Source organism: Scleropages formosus, chromosome 3, assembly GCF_900964775.1.
Source record: "Scleropages formosus chromosome 3, fSclFor1.1, whole genome shotgun sequence".
Classification (NCBI taxonomy): Eukaryota; Metazoa; Chordata; class Actinopteri; order Osteoglossiformes; family Osteoglossidae; genus Scleropages; species Scleropages formosus.
Window position 1 is genome coordinate 28,179,814 of NC_041808.1, and position 17,729 is coordinate 28,197,542.

The following is a 17,729-nucleotide window of genomic DNA, read 5'->3' on the forward strand; positions in this document are numbered from 1 at the left end:
GTATCTCCCAGTCTGCCACGCGGTTGTGTTTTGTGCATTCATAATGTCACAGAAATGCCCATCTGTGTCTCCTACTACTGGTGGTAAGAAGAAGAGGAGAACAATTACTCTTGAGGAGAAACATTAAGGCGGGAAGCCCATAATGGTCATCGCACTTATGCTAGGCTATGATGTTCGGTAGCTTAGGTGTATTAAATGCATTTTCGACTTACGATATTTTCAACTTACGATGGGTTTCGCGGAACATAACCCCATCGTTAAGTCAGGGACCACTGTACTACTCTGGTGCTTTGCTCCAGTAAGACATGGAGCTGTATAAATGGCTCAAATATTGTAAGGTGCATTTGAGAAACATATTAGCTACCCAAACAAAGTAATAATAATGTCACTAACCAGATATGTAATTTTCTAATAAATTGAGTCGTTGCAAAAGTTTTGGCCCTCTGGACAAATTACACGTTTTGTTGATTTTCTAAGTGAGAAGAAATTAACACGTGTTTTACTTTTTCTAATCTGTTAAATACCAACGATTAAAAAGTAATTGTGTATTAAAATTTGCAGCAATATGTCTTGTTTAAGTTTGTTTCCTGCCATTGCGGTGTTAACTTTTGCAAACGACTATATGCCCTTGCTTTAAAGATACGCTCTCATTTCCTATTACATGTATCTTAATGGCACTGAAATTACATTTTGATGGTAATTGGTTTCCCCAGAGAGGCCCTGCTGGCAGAGATGGGTGTTGCCATGAGAGAAGATGGAGGCACTGTGGGGGTCTTCTCACCAAAAAAAGTAAGATAGATACTCTTGGAAATGCACAAGTGTAAATGTAATGTAAATTACCTGGTTAGATGAGGGGTCTGAATTATAGTTACTCAGGAATAACTACTCATAACTATAATGAAAGGTGATGTATCATACATTATGTTTTTGTGGTGAACATGAGACTGAAGGGTCTGCAGTGTGTACCACTCCACATCCTTGCACTGGTCTTTCAGTTAGGAAGACTGGGAGTCTACAACTCATGGGTTTAGCAAATTTAGAAAGTAGTCATGTAGTTATAAGAGTTTAAAGAAAATACACTTGTTGAAGGTGTTAATTAAAAATTAAAGATGAAGACTGAATTTGAAAATGTCTGAGAAATGGACTGAAAAAAATGTTAATGGAAATTATACAAACACGACATGATTTGGAGGCTGTATAAGAATAAGAATAAGAATAAGAATAAGAATAAGAATAAGAATTGAAGCCACGCTCTAAAGGAAACTGTTGTAATTCTATTATTATATTATTGTTTCAGAATTCATCAGGATGTCAGTTGTGGCTACAGGCAATGGAAAAAAAAAATCTATTTTTATTTCAGCAGCATCATAAAGTAGAATTTAGGAATATGGGCAACATTTTACACCATCAGCCAACTAATCTGACAAGATTCCTTGAATTAATTACATTTTTGGTTAATCCACATATAGTCGTGCTTAATAATTTGAAAGCATCAGCAATTTTAACTCTTTGCGGTATTTTCTGGTGTCATGTAGTTTGTTTAATTTATTCTTAAGCCTGCACTGAGAAAGCCACAGACTGTGTTTATTGACACTGTGGGCCTGTTTTCCCCCAGCAAGGTTTATCACACTGGAGGTTTTCCGTGAGTCTTGTGAACCCAGTTTGTCCTCTTGATTTGCTGTTGATTTCTAGCCTATTTCTGTCCTTTTAATGGTCCTTCTCTCTGACATTAAACCTATCATTAACGTCAAGGTTTTCACAATGTTCACAATAACTGGCATGTATCCTGTGGCAATACATTTGCAGTACAAGGAAATGCTAACAAGAAGACAAATGATTAAAGGTTAAGGAAAGATATGGAGAGTCCATGGGGAGCTTTCTGATGATGTACCCACATAATAAACTGAACAGAGAGCGATATCAGTGTATGCAAACACTACATTGTTTGGAAGCAAGTAGCTGCCTTCCACTGAGCAATATCCAGCCTGAACATGGAAAAACAAACATACTAAAGAAGCTTCAATAATCTCTGAGAGGAAATTGAATGTCATTATGTTTGTTTCCTGATGTATTCCAATTTCCTCTTAATTAATGACACTCTGCCTATTGATTCTGTTACATTCATCTGAAGTCTAGCTCTACTTCAGCTTCCCTAACAATGTTGATTCATTATATAGTCTTATGTTTAGTGTTTGATTATACTCTAAATTGCTTCTGTGTATTATTCTAGGTGAATTTCTGCAGCATCACTGAACTCTGCTGTTTTTATGGGTTTTCTGGTCTTTGTCTTTCTTCCTTATGCTATTGTAATTTTTAAATAAATATATCTATAGGGAATTGCAAAGGGAAAGATACCTTGATGAATATTGACTAAATAGTCTTTAATATTTAGTCATCTGAAATTTTTGATCACTTGTGCACAACTTCTGAGTTTCCTCAATTTTTCTTTCAAGAGGTATCAGTTTTTCAGTTAGAACAGTCTACTCTGGTTTATTTTCATATTATTTTGATAATACAACAGACCATTTAAATTCCTTGATGAAATTTACAAGACTAAATCTTGCACATGATACATTCCAACTCCGAGACGGCCTTAGAGTCCAGGAAGAAAAAAGTATTAATTTTTGTTAAATTAATTTTAATTACTGTTAAAATGAATTACTGGAAATAGAGAAATTACAAAAAGACTCTTACTGTATAAAAAGACTAAATTACTGTAAAAATAAATTTACTGCATAAAAGACTAAATTACTTTTCAGACTATTCAGAGAAATAGAGAAATAACACAAAGCCATAATATTTCAGACTCCTCACCTGGTTAATCTCAATGAAGATCCGCTGATGTCAGAGTGCCTGCTTTATTATATCAAGGATGGAATCACAAGGTAAGAGTCAGAGTTTTAATTATAGGCAATTTTAATTAATTGAGATTTAAAAAGCCAATTAGCAAAAACTCTAGAAACTGTTACTTTGACCTAAAGTGGTTAGGTGTTTTAACAGACCAATGGTGGAACTGTCTCACAGGAATTCCAACTTTATGCATCATGGTGTTCTTTGTAATTTTATACAAAATAGTTATGTAGCATTGTCATCCACTTGGTAAGGCTACTGTGTACAATAAAAAAAAAAAAATAAAAACTCATGGAAAATCTAAAATTGGCCATGGCTCGAATTTCCATTCCATCATTATTTACCTCTTTTTCGTGAAAATGCTTGAAGAGTGGTTTTCGTTAACATCAGTAATGTAGTTCATGATATTTCCTTTCGTAGATGACCTCTGCAAATGTTTTCTTGAGATTTATGATTTTATCGTTTAGCAAAATTTGGATATTCTTTTCCTACAGTATTTTACAAGCATCCCACCAAATAGCTTTTCAAGCCATGATCAGTTTGGGTGCTGATCCTTTGGCAATGGCACTGTGCTGCTGACATACAAAGTTATGCTTTTCTACTCGTTTATGTCAAATGCTGTAGAATGCTATGACTTTGTCAGGGTTGGACGTGAAGATGCAAGCAGGCGACAGGACATTGTGTTGAGTGGACATTTTATCAAAGATGAGCACTGCACTTTCACCAGCACAACTGGCCCACTTGGAGAGGGTAAGTGACACTGCAAAAGACTAGTATCATCAGTAGCCCATATTATTCATATGTTTTACTGTTGTGGAGCAGTAAATGTCTGCAGTTTCTTGAGCACTTTAGGTGTGGAGTGTGCATTCTTACACAGTGCTGTCTTTGCTCAAACATCAGCTGTCGTCTTGGAACCCTGTGAGGGCGCTGAGACGTATGTCAATGGCAAGAGGGTTACAGAGCCCACCATCCTAAGATCAGGTGAGTCGAGCTATTTTGGAGCCCACTTTTTGTAAGATATATGAAATGCATGATAAAAGCTCATTACCTTTTTAAGCAAACAAGCTAAACATGGAACTTTATGTTCTGATTCCTGGTATGCTCTTCCTCCAGGAAACCGCATCATCATGGGGAAGAGCCATGTGTTCCGATTCAACCATCCTGAGCAAGCACGGCAGGAGCGGGAGCGCACACCTTGCGCAGAGACCCCAGTTGAGCCAGTGGACTGGGCCTTTGCACAGAGGGAGCTGTTGGAAAAACAGGGCATCGACATGAAGCAGGAGATGGAGCAGAGGTGAGAGACATTAGCAAGGGCTGGAGGAATACTCAAGGAATAGAGTCAAGTGCACAGTTTTCAGCCTCATTAAGACTCATTACTACAAAAGTAGAATCAAATCTTTTTTGTGTCTCTCCAGGCTACAGGAGCTTGAAGACCAGTATCGTAAGGAAAGAGAAGAAGCCAGTAACCTCCTTGAACAGCAGAGACTGGTAAGTTTGACTTAGAAGTTTGACTTTCCAAGCAGATAAAGAGTAAGTCATAACAAATCTTCCACTGTAGAACTAACTTTGTTGGTTCACTCTGCTCAAAGTATTAGTTCTTTAAAAGGCCTTATGGGTGATTTGGTCATTTTTCAGGATTATGAGAGTAAGCTAGAAGCCCTTCAGAAGCAAGTAGACCGTTACTACCCAGAAGTCACAGAAGAAGACGAAGAACCAGAGGAGGAAGGTGGTTTCATGACACAAAGATACTTGTTAATCGTTTATAGACTCGTAAAGTGGTTTGATGAAATTTTTTTTGGGAATAAACATAAGATGTGACATGCTTTAGTGTAGTTCTGAGATGGTGAGGATTTGCCATAATCTTTGGTATGAGAGGTTTTGGTTGTGACAGTATTATGATATTGAAAGAACAATTTTTGCAAATATAGAGCCAAAGGGTCCTCAGTTGAACAGCTGACATCAGTTGGCCCTGTCGTTTTTTTGGTTGAGTTACACTGGGTGACGCAGTTAGATCCTTTCTGACTGACATTGGGCCTTTCGACAGTACAATGGACAGACCAAGAAATGGACCTGGCGCTCTGGGCGTTCCGCAAGTGGAAGTGCTACCAATTTACTTCTTTGAGGGACCTGCTGTGGGGGAATGCCATTTTCCTGAAGGAGGCCAATGCTATCAGTGTAGAACTCAAGAAGAAGGTGAGCTAGGGTAATTGAGGTTCACGTGTTGGAGGACAACCATATGTTTGCATCTCAGAATGTGGTGACTATAGCTGTAATTACGCTGATGTTCTAGGGAAATGATTATTGTCCTGTCTTTCAAAAACACATGCTTCCCACAGGTTCAGTTCCAGTTTGTGCTGCTGACGGACACTCTGTACTCCCCATTGCCACCTGACCTCCTGCCTCCTGATGCAGCCAAAGACCGTGAGAAACGACCTTTCCCTCGTACTATTGTAGCTGTGGAAGTGCAGGATCAAAAGAATGGGGCTACTCACTACTGGACCCTGGAGAAGCTCAGGTATAAAGCATATAACTTTCAGGCTCAAGGTTCTGCAATCAGTTGCAAGGTGGCTAGAAATAGACAAAAAATAATTTTAATTACAGACTGCAAGGTTGATCCTGAAGCTCTTTATTTGCATCAGACTGTGTGGATTTTTCTTATTTGTTATTTCTGACCTCTTTTATTTATGGATTATTAGTTTGCCTTCGTACTTGTTACTTTGTTATCCTACTCACAGCTCAATGTTGTGCCTGCAGACAGAGGCTGGAGCTGATGCGGGAGATGTACGATCGTGCCGCTGAAGTGCCCAGCACTGCTGTTGAGGACTGTGACAGTGTGATGACAGGCGGAGACCCATTCTATGACCGTTTTCCTTGGTTCCGCCTGGTTGGCAGGTGAGTGGCAGCAGGGTCACAGGGCTGATCACTTTCAACAAGACAGCTGGTTTAGGTTGTCAGGTTTCATGCCTGAGCAGAAATGTATGCCTCCCTCCGTCAGTAAAGACAGAAGAGAGTGCTGTGGCCTTTTTTGCACCATGCCCTCTCACACAACTCTTTCTCAAATTGTGCCAGCAAAACAAAAACATATAATGCAGCTATCGGAGGGAAGCGAAAAACCAGTTTTAAAAATTTGCATTTATTTAGACGTTTTTCTCCAAAGTGACTTCCAGTGAACTCTATGTAGTGTCATCAGCCCACACACTTTATTCACCAAGGTGACTTACACTGCTAGATACGCTACTTACGATGGGTCACTCATCCATACATCAGTGGAACACACTCTCTCTGTCACTCACACACTATGGAGGAACCTGAACAGCATGTCTTTGGACTGTGGGAGGAAACCAGAGCCCTCGGAGGAAACCCACACAGGTTGAAGGGGGATCAAATCCATGTCCTCTCGCACCACCTAGGTGCTGTGAGACAGCAGCACTGCTCACTGCGCCACCATGCTGATTAAATTAAGCTTTGTGTTGTTCTTCTAAGAAAGTGGGGCTACATATTAGAAGCATTGTTAGAGTTTCTGTGTTTTAGTGTAAAATTGATATTTAGATGTTGACAGCTTAAACATGCTGGAGATCTGATTTTGTGTAGCTTTATTTCACTCTTCTGGTCAGCAGTTTTGTTACTGCAAGACAGCCACACTACAGTCTACTCCATAATAACACAAAAGTCAATGGTTTTGAGACAGAAGAGAGTCACATGGGGCTGAGTGTGTATCTGCACATGTGGCTGTATAGTAATATTATGGCACTAATTCACTTCCATGTCTTTGGTTGCATCACAGCCCTCATTTTCAACACATGCACAGAAAAGTGTATGGCCAATTTCAATAAGCCACTGCAAGAAATCTTTACTGTATATCCACCCTCTTCGTGAGCAAAGATTTTATTGTTATGCACATTATGCACTCCAAGCCCTACGGCAACAGTAAGCTTTGTAATGTAAAACAGGTTTGGTTGTCATTGGTTTACAAAGAATTTATGATGATGGGACAGCCCAAGTTTAATATTACAGAAAATTTATACTAAGATATGAATGCTATGATGAAAGATAAGCCATTAAGTCCATAAATCATTGCCTTCTGTTGTTGCTCAGTGGGGAGGTTGTTGTTTTACTCTGCCTTCACACTCCTTACCGTGGTGTTTTCAGAACTGTCCAGCCACCTATTTGGTAGAGAGTTTAAAATCTAACTCATACAACTGAAGTCATAAAGTGACAACTTTGATAATGGGGTGTGTTCTCAGGTTTTCTGATGGCAGCTCCAAACTCTGTATTTTCTCTTCTCCCCTACCTTTCCCCCATACAAATCCACTCTTCCGCCCCTCTTCACTCTTACCACAGGGCTTTTGTCTATCTCAGCAACCTACTTTATCCAGTTCCGCTGGTACACCGGGTTGCCATTGTCAGTGAAAAGGGAGAGGTCAAGGGCTTTCTCAGAGTCGCTGTCCAAGCTATTTCAGGTAAAGGTGCACACACGTTACAGCTTAAAATATGCTCATGGACCACATTGTGAAAATATTTTGTGGAAATGTGACAAGATAAAGCAGGTAGGAATTTCTCCCTATTTTTATGACTATTTTTTATGTAGTATTAGCATTAGTATTAATATTAATACTTACATATTGCTGTATATGAGATAATAAATGATAAATGTGACTTTGAATAGAACCAGACAAATCTGCAGTTTAGCTATTTTTTTCCTAAGTAGCAAGTCCAGATTTATGTAGATTTACTTTGACCAGGACAATTTATGTCAGGTATAGGAACACCAGTTCTGTTATATAATTTATAATAATGCTATGATGTTCAGCACTTGTTTAAACATTGGCATAAAATGAACAGGCTGCAGCATGACTCTGAACACATGACCTGTACTAATACTTGAGAAGCGATGTGAAAATGCTGTGTGCTTCCTTTCAGCTGATGAAGAGGCACCTGATTATGGCTCTGGAGTGCGGCAGTCAGGAACTGCTAAGATTTCATTTGAAGACCAGCAGTTTGAAAAGGTGAGATGTTCAGAACGGCAAAAAAGAAAAAAAACACTTGGGAAATTTTTTATGTATTTTGGTCACTAAATGCATGTGTCATTTGTACTAAGAAGTGCTCTTCATTGATCAGTTCCAGACAGAGTCCTACCCTGCAGCTATGTCTCGTTCTGGGACATCACAGGAAGAACTGCGTATTGTTGAAGGAGAGGGGCAAGCCTCTGAGATAAGCCCTTCTGCCGATGAGGTCAACAACAATACATGTTCAGGTAATGGATAAGGAGCACTGCTGATGAGGTGAGAAGTAGTTCATTATAAGGCCTTGTGTTGACTGAGTACCCTGTCTTCCATCACAGCCAGCGCAGAAGAACTGGACAGCACAATGAAGGGAAATCTTGAGGGATCCTTGGATGGATCCCTGGAGCACCTCAGGATTGGCAGTATTTTTACTTTCAGAGTGACAGTCCTGCAGGCTTCAAGCATCTCTGCAGAGTATGCTGATATTTTCTGTCAGTTCAAGTAAGTAGTGATTTGTTCAACTTTAGGTCAACATCAAACTGTAAAAATGTAGGGCTTTGAGCACTGATGTTCAAACATTGCACTCTCATCACTGTGTGTGTCCTGTCAGGAAGTGTGAGAAATCACAGAGCGAATTCACAGAGTTTTATTGTCACATGGCAGGCAGTAGAGAGAGAGCAATTTATGAAAAGAAAAGAGCTTTCATTCACAAAATGACTCAGTTTACAAAACCATAAATCTTTGACCAGTCCAGTCCTGTTCCTCTCTCATGTCTACATAAATGGCTGGGGGATTTATTGGTTGTACCTGGTACCTGTTTGGTCTCAAAGTGTGGCTGATGATTCAGCTGGTGCAGATGTGATCTGACCTGTGTCCTACACTCCTTTTCCTGTCTTCCCAGTACTTCATTTAACTTAAAATATCCATTAATTAAACCTCCCAAAACAATAGGACTCAATCTTACAGGTTTATTTGATCATCTGTCAGTCCATACTTTAACACTCTACAAACTCTGTCTCTCCAAGCTCAGTTAAATGTGTGCGATACAACAAGGAAGGTTAAGTATCAGTCATTATGGCAAATTGTTCTGGAGAAATGTGATTTTTAAACTCCTAAAATAATGCTTGAGATATTTAAATAGGGGGCACAGCACGGTGGCACAGTGAGTTGCGCTGCTGCCTCACAGTGCCTGGGTGGTGCGAGAGGACAGGGGCTCAATCCCCGCTCAGTCTGTGTGGAGTTTGCATGTTCTCCCCGTGTCTGCGTGGGTTTCCTCCGGGTGCTCCGGTTTCCTCCCACAGTCCAAAGACATGCTGTTCGGGTTCCCCCATAGTGTGTGAGTAACACAGAGGGAGTGTGTTTCACTGATGTATGGATGAGTGACCCATTGTAAGTAGTGTATCTAGTAGTGTAAATCACCTTGGTGAATAAGGTGTGTGGACTGATAACACTACATAGAATCCATTGTAAGTTGCTTTGGAGAAAAGTGTCTGCTAAGTGAATAAATGTAAAATGTAAATATGATGTCTGTGCAGAGACACAGGTTAACTAACCTATTAACCAGTGAATTTTATTTAGTGAACCTTTATATAAGGATAAATATATTATGATAAAATAAATGAATACATTAAAACATGCATTACACAGTATTGCAGCAAGCAGTGCTGCCAACTCACAGCGCCTGGGTGGCACAAGAGAATGGGGGTTCAATCCCTGTTCCGTCTGTGTGAGTGTTCCCATGTTCTCCCGATGTCTATGTGAGTTTCCTCCCGCAGTGCAAAGACATGCAGTTCAGATGGATTGGTGATGCTAAAGTGACTGTGTCTCTGTGTGTCTCTGTGTGTGTGTGTGTGTGTGTGTGTGTGTGTGTGTGTGTGTGTGTGTGCGTGCGTGCGTGCGTGCGTGTGTGTGTGCGTGTGCGTGCATGTGTGTGTGTGTGTGTGAGGCTATGCCACAGTAGACTGGTGTCCTGGCCAGGGTGTACCCCTTCTCAGCCTTGCAGTTAATGCTTCTGGGATAGGCTCTGGTTCACCACGATCCTGCTCAGGACAAGTAATTATTGAAATTGGATGGATGAACATTATTACAAGGGTTTTCCAAGAAGGCCCTCAAGTCAAGGCGCTTGGTGTTTAGCCATTAGTCACATAGGCACCCAAAAAACAAGCATGAGAGCAGTCACAGGGCACAAGAACCTAAGCTGAGACTAACCTGGATGAAACAGATTTAAAGACCCACAGCTGGCCTTAGCAGTTCAGGCCATTTACTTTCAAATAAGGTATCAGGAATATATGCTGTTACAATATATTAAAAAGAAATCAAAATGTATAATTATATTGATCTGTATTGATATAAACAAAAACAATATCTCTGCTTCTCTCCTCAACCCCAATGTTCCTTTTTTCAAAGCTGGAGGTAGCAACCTTAGTGCAGGGACACCTGTGTACACTGAGCCATATAGAGTCAAATAGGTTCAACTGGGCTTAGGCTGCCCCTGTAAAGACCTGTCTGTCTGTCTCTACTGAGTTTCGGTAATTCTGAGAAAGTCTAATTAACATTAACTCCAACTAAAAAAACTAAAGAAATTTAAATGGCGAAACAATGCAATTAAGGAAATTTAGATAACAAAACAAAGTCTATAACTGAAATATTACACGTAGAGAGTACCAATTGCTTATAACTTAGGCATTTGTATTATTTTATCACAAAGTGGAGAAAACATTATTTCCAGTGAAACATATCTTGAGTAGTGAATAGATTCGTGATTGTGTTGTCATGGAGCCAAAACCTGTCTCTTACTCTTTGCAGTTTCATCCATCGGCATGATGAAGCCTTCTCCACTGAGCCACTAAAGAACACTGGTCGGGGGCCACCACTGGGCTTCTATCACGTTCAAAATGTGAGCTAAAACACCAACATAAAGACACTGAAAGTAGTAAAGACATCCCAAGAGGATATTTATTTTTTTTACAATAAATAAATTAAGTTAGTTGGTTTTCAAATCATACTGCTAAAGAATGATACATATATAGACACGCAAGTCTAGTCTACAATGTAGTGTCATAGAAAGCATGTAGAACAATGCGTAATCCCATGTTATACATAAATATTAAATATAAATATTGCTGTGTGTCTGCTAGCAATTCTACTCTCCCAAGGCCATAGTGCAGGATGGTATGTTAATTTGTGTGATTCACTCATTTTTATTTATTTAATCTTGTTGTAATTTTCATTCTTTGGCAATTTGTACGTTTTGGTTATACGCATCTTTATTTTATAAATTAAGTGCATAATGTACAAATTGCTATAAGGGCCATAGCAGGGTTCCCATGCACTGAATGACCTTCCTCAAGCAGTCCACTTCTGAAAGGCTGAAGTGAGACTGACGATTTATTAGGGGCAGCTGCTAACGTAGCAGTTAGATCTGCTTATTTTGGGCCCAAAGGCCACAGGTTTGAATTCCTCCTCCAGCTGTAATACCCTCAAGCAAGGTACTTACCCTAAACGTCCTCCAGTAAAATTACCCAGCTCTATGAATGGGTAAATGATTGTAAGTAGCTTAACATTGTAAGTGTCTGCTAAATGAATAAATGTAAATGTTCTGTTAGTGCCAACAACCTGGGTGTGCTAATAACGTTAGTGGTCTGAAGATATCTTGCAATGCCTGCAAAATATCGCGAAAAAATGGCAAACACAACAGACAAAAATCCAGCTATATTGAGCCAGCAGCATGGTAGCTATGTCAAAAGTACCCCTTTTTCATTATTGATCTGCTGAATTTTTGTTATTCAGGGCCCCATTCAATGTTATGCTCAGTTGAGCATATTATAATTTTTTTGAAAAAAAAGGATTTTTTTTGTGTTTTTACAGATTGCAGTAGAGGTGACAAAATCGTTTGTGGAGTACATAAAGACACAGCCCATTGTTTTTGAGGTGTTTGGACACTACCAGAAACAGCCATTCCCACCCCTCTGCAAGGACCTCATCAGGTGTTGTAGTCTCTAAAAAGCATTTATAATGAATCTTGATTGATTAAATACTTCAAACCTTTTCTTTACAATGTCTGACTTCCAACTTTTCTTCAGCCCATTACGTCCCTGTAGAAGGCAGTTCCCTCGAGTTATGCCCTTATCCAAACCAGGTAGGAATATAATTCTTCCCACCTAACACCTGCTTAAAATGTTTTTCCAAGATTCGTTTTCCAACCCTGCCTAACTTATAAGTAAACAATCTCATCATTGTTAGTAAATGATGTGATGCATTCACAGTATGCATTAATTTACATCTCTTCTTTGACAGTGACTTTTTTATTACAGTACCAAGGTTTCATTTGCTGTGCTTGTCCATTTTTTCATTGTCAGTGCTCTGAGTATTGCCTCCAGGCAGAGTTTAACTTTTTCCCAGGGTTCTGTTTGTCATCCGTGCTCATGTTGTTTGATGTGAATCAGCCGTCTCTGATGCCAACTTGGAGCAAGAGAAGACCTTGGAGCTGATCCGCCACCTGGTGCCAAAGGTTTTCAGTATGAGTTTCATGGACTCGCTGTCAGAACAAGCCCTATTTGCAGCGGGCCAGGCCTATTCCTTCTTCCATAAAGGGGAGGAGCCCAGTGCACTCCTAGCCCTGCCTCTCACTATCTATTCAGTGATGAAAGCTCAAAAGCCGGGTTGGTAATGTACATGTTGAAAACCAAAAGAAATCCTTTGAATTAAATTTTCATAAGCCATAAATCTGATAAGTTGCAAAAACTTGGAGAAGTTGACATGTGTATCCAAACTTCACATCCCTGCCAAATCCAGCTTCTTTTTACGCTACCAGTTAACTGATATTGGAGAGCTAAGCAGTATGTGGAAAAGTAACAGGGCCTTCACAAATGTAAACCAGCAACCCTCAGCCCTATTAGACGGCCAATATCAGGCACTCTGAGCAGCCAAGGAGTGGATCCCCTCCCTTTCATCTAAAAAAAATGATTACAGGTAGTCCTCGACTTACAGTGGGGTTGCGTTCCAACAACCTCGTCATGAGTCAACTTCATCATACATTGCAAACACCCTTATACTGTTTTATAAGAACCATAAGGATATATGAACAATTAACAGGCCTGAATGCTGTGTTGTATAATAAGGTTTTATGCTTTGCATTAATTTCACAAATTATACTGGTCGACATTAGATGTTACAGCCAAGCACTGGGACTCTAAAATAATGCTATAAGGTTACCGAGATAGCCGTCCTAAGTACAGATTGTTCTAAGTCATGGACTACCTATACTACTGCCAAAATGCTGAGCCAGCTAGTCACAACTAGGAACTGACAGAGCTCACGCTTGAATTGTGACCTGAGCTCTTTGGTTCACTCTGTGCACTGGAACATTGCCTTACCTGTCTGAGCCTCTTCAGACTCTAAATAACACTGTGATACACACTGTCAGATTCCTTATATTTAATTGTCTTATTTTTATTGACGTTGTTTATGAGATTTTTCACTGACTGGGGCAGCAGTTCTGTGTTCCTCAAGCTCTGATTTCCTTCCTGCTCCTTTTGTGCATCCTCTGCACTGAATCACCATCATTGTATGGACATGATGATAGGTGAAGTGTGATTATGTGAAAGGGGAAATCATCCATCTTAGACTCGTGTTTTCTGTGACTGATTCTCATCTTGATGTCAGGGAATGGTTCAGTACTTGTGCAATAATGTGGAAATTAGCGGAGCAATGGAGGTTTAGTCCTGCATGTGTTTACAGTCACAATCTGATAAGCAGTTCCTGTGAGTGCTCATTATAGAAGGTTTCAAAAAATGCAAAACCCCTTTCTCAGGATCTGGCCTATATTGGTTTCATGATCAATTTAATGCAAAATAAGATTATTTTTGGTGAAATGAGAGAATGGACTAATGTTGGTCATGCTGGACCTACGTCACGTGTTGTCATCCTGACCAACTGGTTCCTTGGTGTACGGCCACCTTATGATCTGGCAGCAACCTCTTTCTCTCCAATCACTCCGTATAATTCACTTTATTTGCCCTCTTCTGTGAAATGAGAGGCATGGTAGTATCCATGTTTTCTTGTATTTTAGATTTACCAAAACTGACACTGTCAAGTCTTTTCCATAGTACCAGCTACCAAGTTGAACACCCTAAGTCGCCCCACTGCTGGACCACGTCACTGCAAGTACGATCTGATGGTCTTCTTTGAGATCTGTGAGCTGGAGGCCAATGGAGAGTAAGTTTCCGTTCAGCATGTCAGTTATTTATTTAGGAAGCACTAGTAGATAATAATTAATTTCTGTTAATATACAGAACTGTGCAAAAGTCTTAGGCACTTAGATGTTTCACAAAAATTTTTGTTTTAGACGATTATTTAATTTCTTCTGCGTTAGTGTCAATGAGAAAGAGCATATTTTATATTTCCAAGCATTGCTTTTGCAAAAAGTTACAGTTTTACAGTAAGGGTTTTGTATGTTGTTAAAGAAAGCAAGTACACACACACAGTCTGAGACCACTTGTCCTGAGCAGGGTCGCAGCAAATCACAGCCTAACCTGGCAACACAGGATGCAAGGCTGGAGGGGACACACTCAGGATGGGACACTAGTCCATTACAAGACCTGCTAGACAGAGGAACTCAGCCAAACCCACTGCACCAAGCGGTTGTTGACAATGGATGGTTACTAAGCTTTGTAGGAAGTTTATTAATTAAGAGCATTATTTTTGGAAGCATTCTCACTTTACAGCTTTTTTTACCCAAGTGCCTAAAACTTTTGCGCAGTACTGTATATTGACTACTACAGTATTTACATTTACATTTACATTTATTCATTTGGCAGACGCTTTTATCCAAAGTGATGTACATCTCATAGAATACAATTTGTGCATTACATTAGGAGAAAGAGAGATATAGTTGCAGACGTGTGATTCTTAAGTACAATTAGTTTGTTTCTTTTCTCTATATGCACCAATGTTAATAACAGGAATAGCTGCATGAAACTCAGAATAGACAATTCCTGATCACCTTCTGACATTTTTTTTTCTAAAGATACACAAATATTTACGTACAATACAGGAGTAGCAGCTGTGTGAAGGGTTATGCGGCTATGATCATAAAGTTAAGGTACATGAACATTTACAGCTTACATGAGTTTAAGAGGTCATGGGTGAAGTGAGTTTTCAGATCCTTATTAAATGTGGACAGAGTTGCAGCAGTTCTGAGTGAGAGGGGGAGATTGTTCCACCACAATAGAGCCAGAACTGAGAATCTCCGTGTTTTACCTTTCGTGTGCGGGACCATCAAGCGGGCAGCAGTAGAAGAGTGAAGCAGTCTGGTTGGGGCGTAGCAGGTGATGAAGTCTTGTAAATAGCTGGGAGCGATTCTGTTGATACATTTGTAGGCCATAACCAAGGTCTTCAATTTGATCCAGGCCGCTACAGGAAGCCAGTGCAGAGAAACAAGTAGAGGAGATACATGGGAACACTTCAGAAAGTCAAACACAACTCATGCAGCAGTGTTCTGTATCAGCTGTAGAAGTTTAATGGCAGTAGCAGGATGGCCAGACAGAAGAGAGTTGCAGTAGTCCAGACAGGATGTCACCATGGCCTGGACAAGTAATTGGGCAGAGTCAGTTGTGAGGTAAGGACGGATCCTGCGGATGTTATGCAGGATGTATCTGCAGGTCCGGGTTGTGGCTTCGATGTGCTGAGAGAAAGATAGACTTGAGTCAATCATCACTCTCAGACTCTTAGCTGAGGAAGTATTGTATGTATTAGTTTACATGTTCATATAGACAAGGTTGCTATTCATAGGTAATGTTATATGGTCTCATACTAAGATATCAGCAAGGTAAATAATTATATAATGCTGAATTCAAGTAGGGAGGCACGGTAGTGCAGAAGCGCAGCAGGTTTGGCCGGGTCCCTGCTTTCTGGTGGGTCTGGGATTCGAGTCCTGCTTTGGGTGCCTTGTGACAGCCTGTTGTCCCGTCCTGGGTGTGTCCCCTCCCCCTCCATCCTTGCGCACTGTGTTGCTGGGTTTGGCTCCGGCTCACCGCGACCCCACTTGGGAAAAGTGGTTTCAGACAACGTGTGTGATGTGTGTGTGAATTCAAGTACAATTATCCTTATATATACAGGGTAAGTCAAAATTCTAGAACTTCCAAATATTTTTAAGATGCCTAATGGAGTGATCTAACCACTACCATTTCACATTAGACATTGCACTACAATGTGCTGTCCATTTTGAGCAAGGTGCAATTGTAGATGTTGTTCCCAGTCATGGAAGAGCATGGCCCCATTGGGGCATATGCTAAGAGCCAACCAGAAGTTCTTAAACGTGTTCAAACTGACTTAAAACATTTGCCACCATGCCTTGTTCAAAATGTATAGCACATTGAACACATTCTGTGAAATGGTTTCAGTTTATGCCTGTGTCACTCTCAGTAGGATTGCTTAATGTCTTCACTGTGACAGGTCAAACTTCATAACCAATAAATATATCAGAAACCTTCATAATTGAATGTTTTTTGAGATTTTAAACGTTTGCGGTGACATGACTCCCTTTCTATTTTTGAGCTGAATTCAAGATGGCAGAGGGGTGTTCAGATATGCCTCAACGATACATCCGTTGGTCAAACGTAAAATGGTAGTATTACATCAATCTGATAGCCTAGCAGCTAGAGATGCAGCCTTTTGACTCGAAAGTCACAGGTTCAATTTCAGTCTCCAGTTGTAATATGCTTGTACATGGTACTTACCCTAAATTGCTGCAGTGAAATTACCCAGCTTTTTAAAGTGGTAAATAACTGTAAGTAGCTTAATGCTGTCAATTGTTTTTGAGAAAAGTGTCAGATAATTGTAAGATTCTTAAAACTATTTGGATTGTTGCAGACTTTTAACTCAGCCTACAGAACAATGCAAAAACACAGAAAAGGATTTCAGCTGAATTCACAGACTACATTTAGAAAACTTCAGACAGATTAGTTAATAAAATCATTGAAACTCAAAATTAGAATCGTAACACTCTAGAGCTCAAAGACTGCTTTTCCTTTCCAGTTACATCCCTGCAGTGGTTGACCACAGAGGAGGCATGCCGTGCCATGGAACTTTCCTTCTACATCAGGTACATCCTTTTAAAAGTTCTCACTCCTGAGAAAACACAGAGGATATCAAAATTAAAATAGCATACACAGTTAAAGTTATTCTCTCTCCATATAGCTGTTTTATTATAAAATGTTGGTAAGAATTGTTTCCTTGAATTTTGCTGATTGGTGCTAGTTTACATTTGATAGTATATTTAATGAGCAAAAATAGGGCCAGTAGGTGGTGCAGTTGTTGAAGCTGCACCCTCTGGACTCAGTAGTTGAAGGGTAAAACCCCAACTTCTACTATAATGCTTTTGAGTAAGGTACTTAACTGCTTCAGTAAAAATTTCCTTGCTGACAGGCAGAACTGGTATCCTGAAGTCCAGGAGGTACTGAAGAGCTCAACCTAACAACAGAAATTAGTCAGATTCATAAATGGATAAATAATTTTAAGTGAGCTAAATTAATACATAGTAAATACTTGAGTTAATATTTCTGTAGTCAAATATTACTGTAGCAATAATAAAAGTTTTCTAAATACATCATAAACATTTTCCATTGCCAAGTTGTGCAGTCGTTCACCATTTGCAGGTCTCTATAAAAGGAGCTGGCAAACCCTAAAGGTACATGCAGATGTGAGATTGTCTTTCATCATTTCTCCACAGGGCCTCCAAAGGAGAATCACAGTGACCATAGTACACGAGACAGGGAATGACATTGAGTGGAAAGAAGTCAGGGAACTGGTTGTAGGTGAGTCATCATGATGGAACTGTAGTCTTATCATTGTGACTGTTGGCTTCCTGATGACTGG

General features: G+C 39.9%; 1 protein-coding gene across 5 annotated transcripts in view; it reads left to right on the forward strand.

Moving 5' to 3' along the window:
- Positions 1-17,729, forward strand: part of kif1aa (kinesin family member 1Aa) — a 59,166-nt gene that overhangs the window by 26,968 nt on the left and 14,469 nt on the right. For all 5 annotated transcript variants that reach the window (XM_018738631.1, XM_018738635.1, XM_018738636.1 and 2 more), the window contains 20 exons: positions 714-789; positions 2,806-2,885; positions 3,494-3,600; positions 3,751-3,831; positions 3,964-4,144; positions 4,266-4,338; positions 4,486-4,576; positions 4,895-5,043; positions 5,187-5,365; positions 5,605-5,742; positions 7,192-7,310; positions 7,771-7,856; positions 7,969-8,104; positions 8,192-8,354; positions 10,659-10,749; positions 11,721-11,839; positions 11,936-11,991; positions 13,961-14,069; positions 16,890-16,956; positions 17,584-17,668. In XM_018738631.1, coding sequence (XP_018594147.1) covers positions 714-789; positions 2,806-2,885; positions 3,494-3,600; positions 3,751-3,831; positions 3,964-4,144; positions 4,266-4,338; positions 4,486-4,576; positions 4,895-5,043; positions 5,187-5,365; positions 5,605-5,742; positions 7,192-7,310; positions 7,771-7,856; positions 7,969-8,104; positions 8,192-8,354; positions 10,659-10,749; positions 11,721-11,839; positions 11,936-11,991; positions 13,961-14,069; positions 16,890-16,956; positions 17,584-17,668 — 2,186 coding nt within the window. The remainder of the gene's footprint in view (positions 1-713; positions 790-2,805; positions 2,886-3,493; positions 3,601-3,750; positions 3,832-3,963; positions 4,145-4,265; positions 4,339-4,485; positions 4,577-4,894; positions 5,044-5,186; positions 5,366-5,604; positions 5,743-7,191; positions 7,311-7,770; positions 7,857-7,968; positions 8,105-8,191; positions 8,355-10,658; positions 10,750-11,720; positions 11,840-11,935; positions 11,992-13,960; positions 14,070-16,889; positions 16,957-17,583; positions 17,669-17,729) is intronic.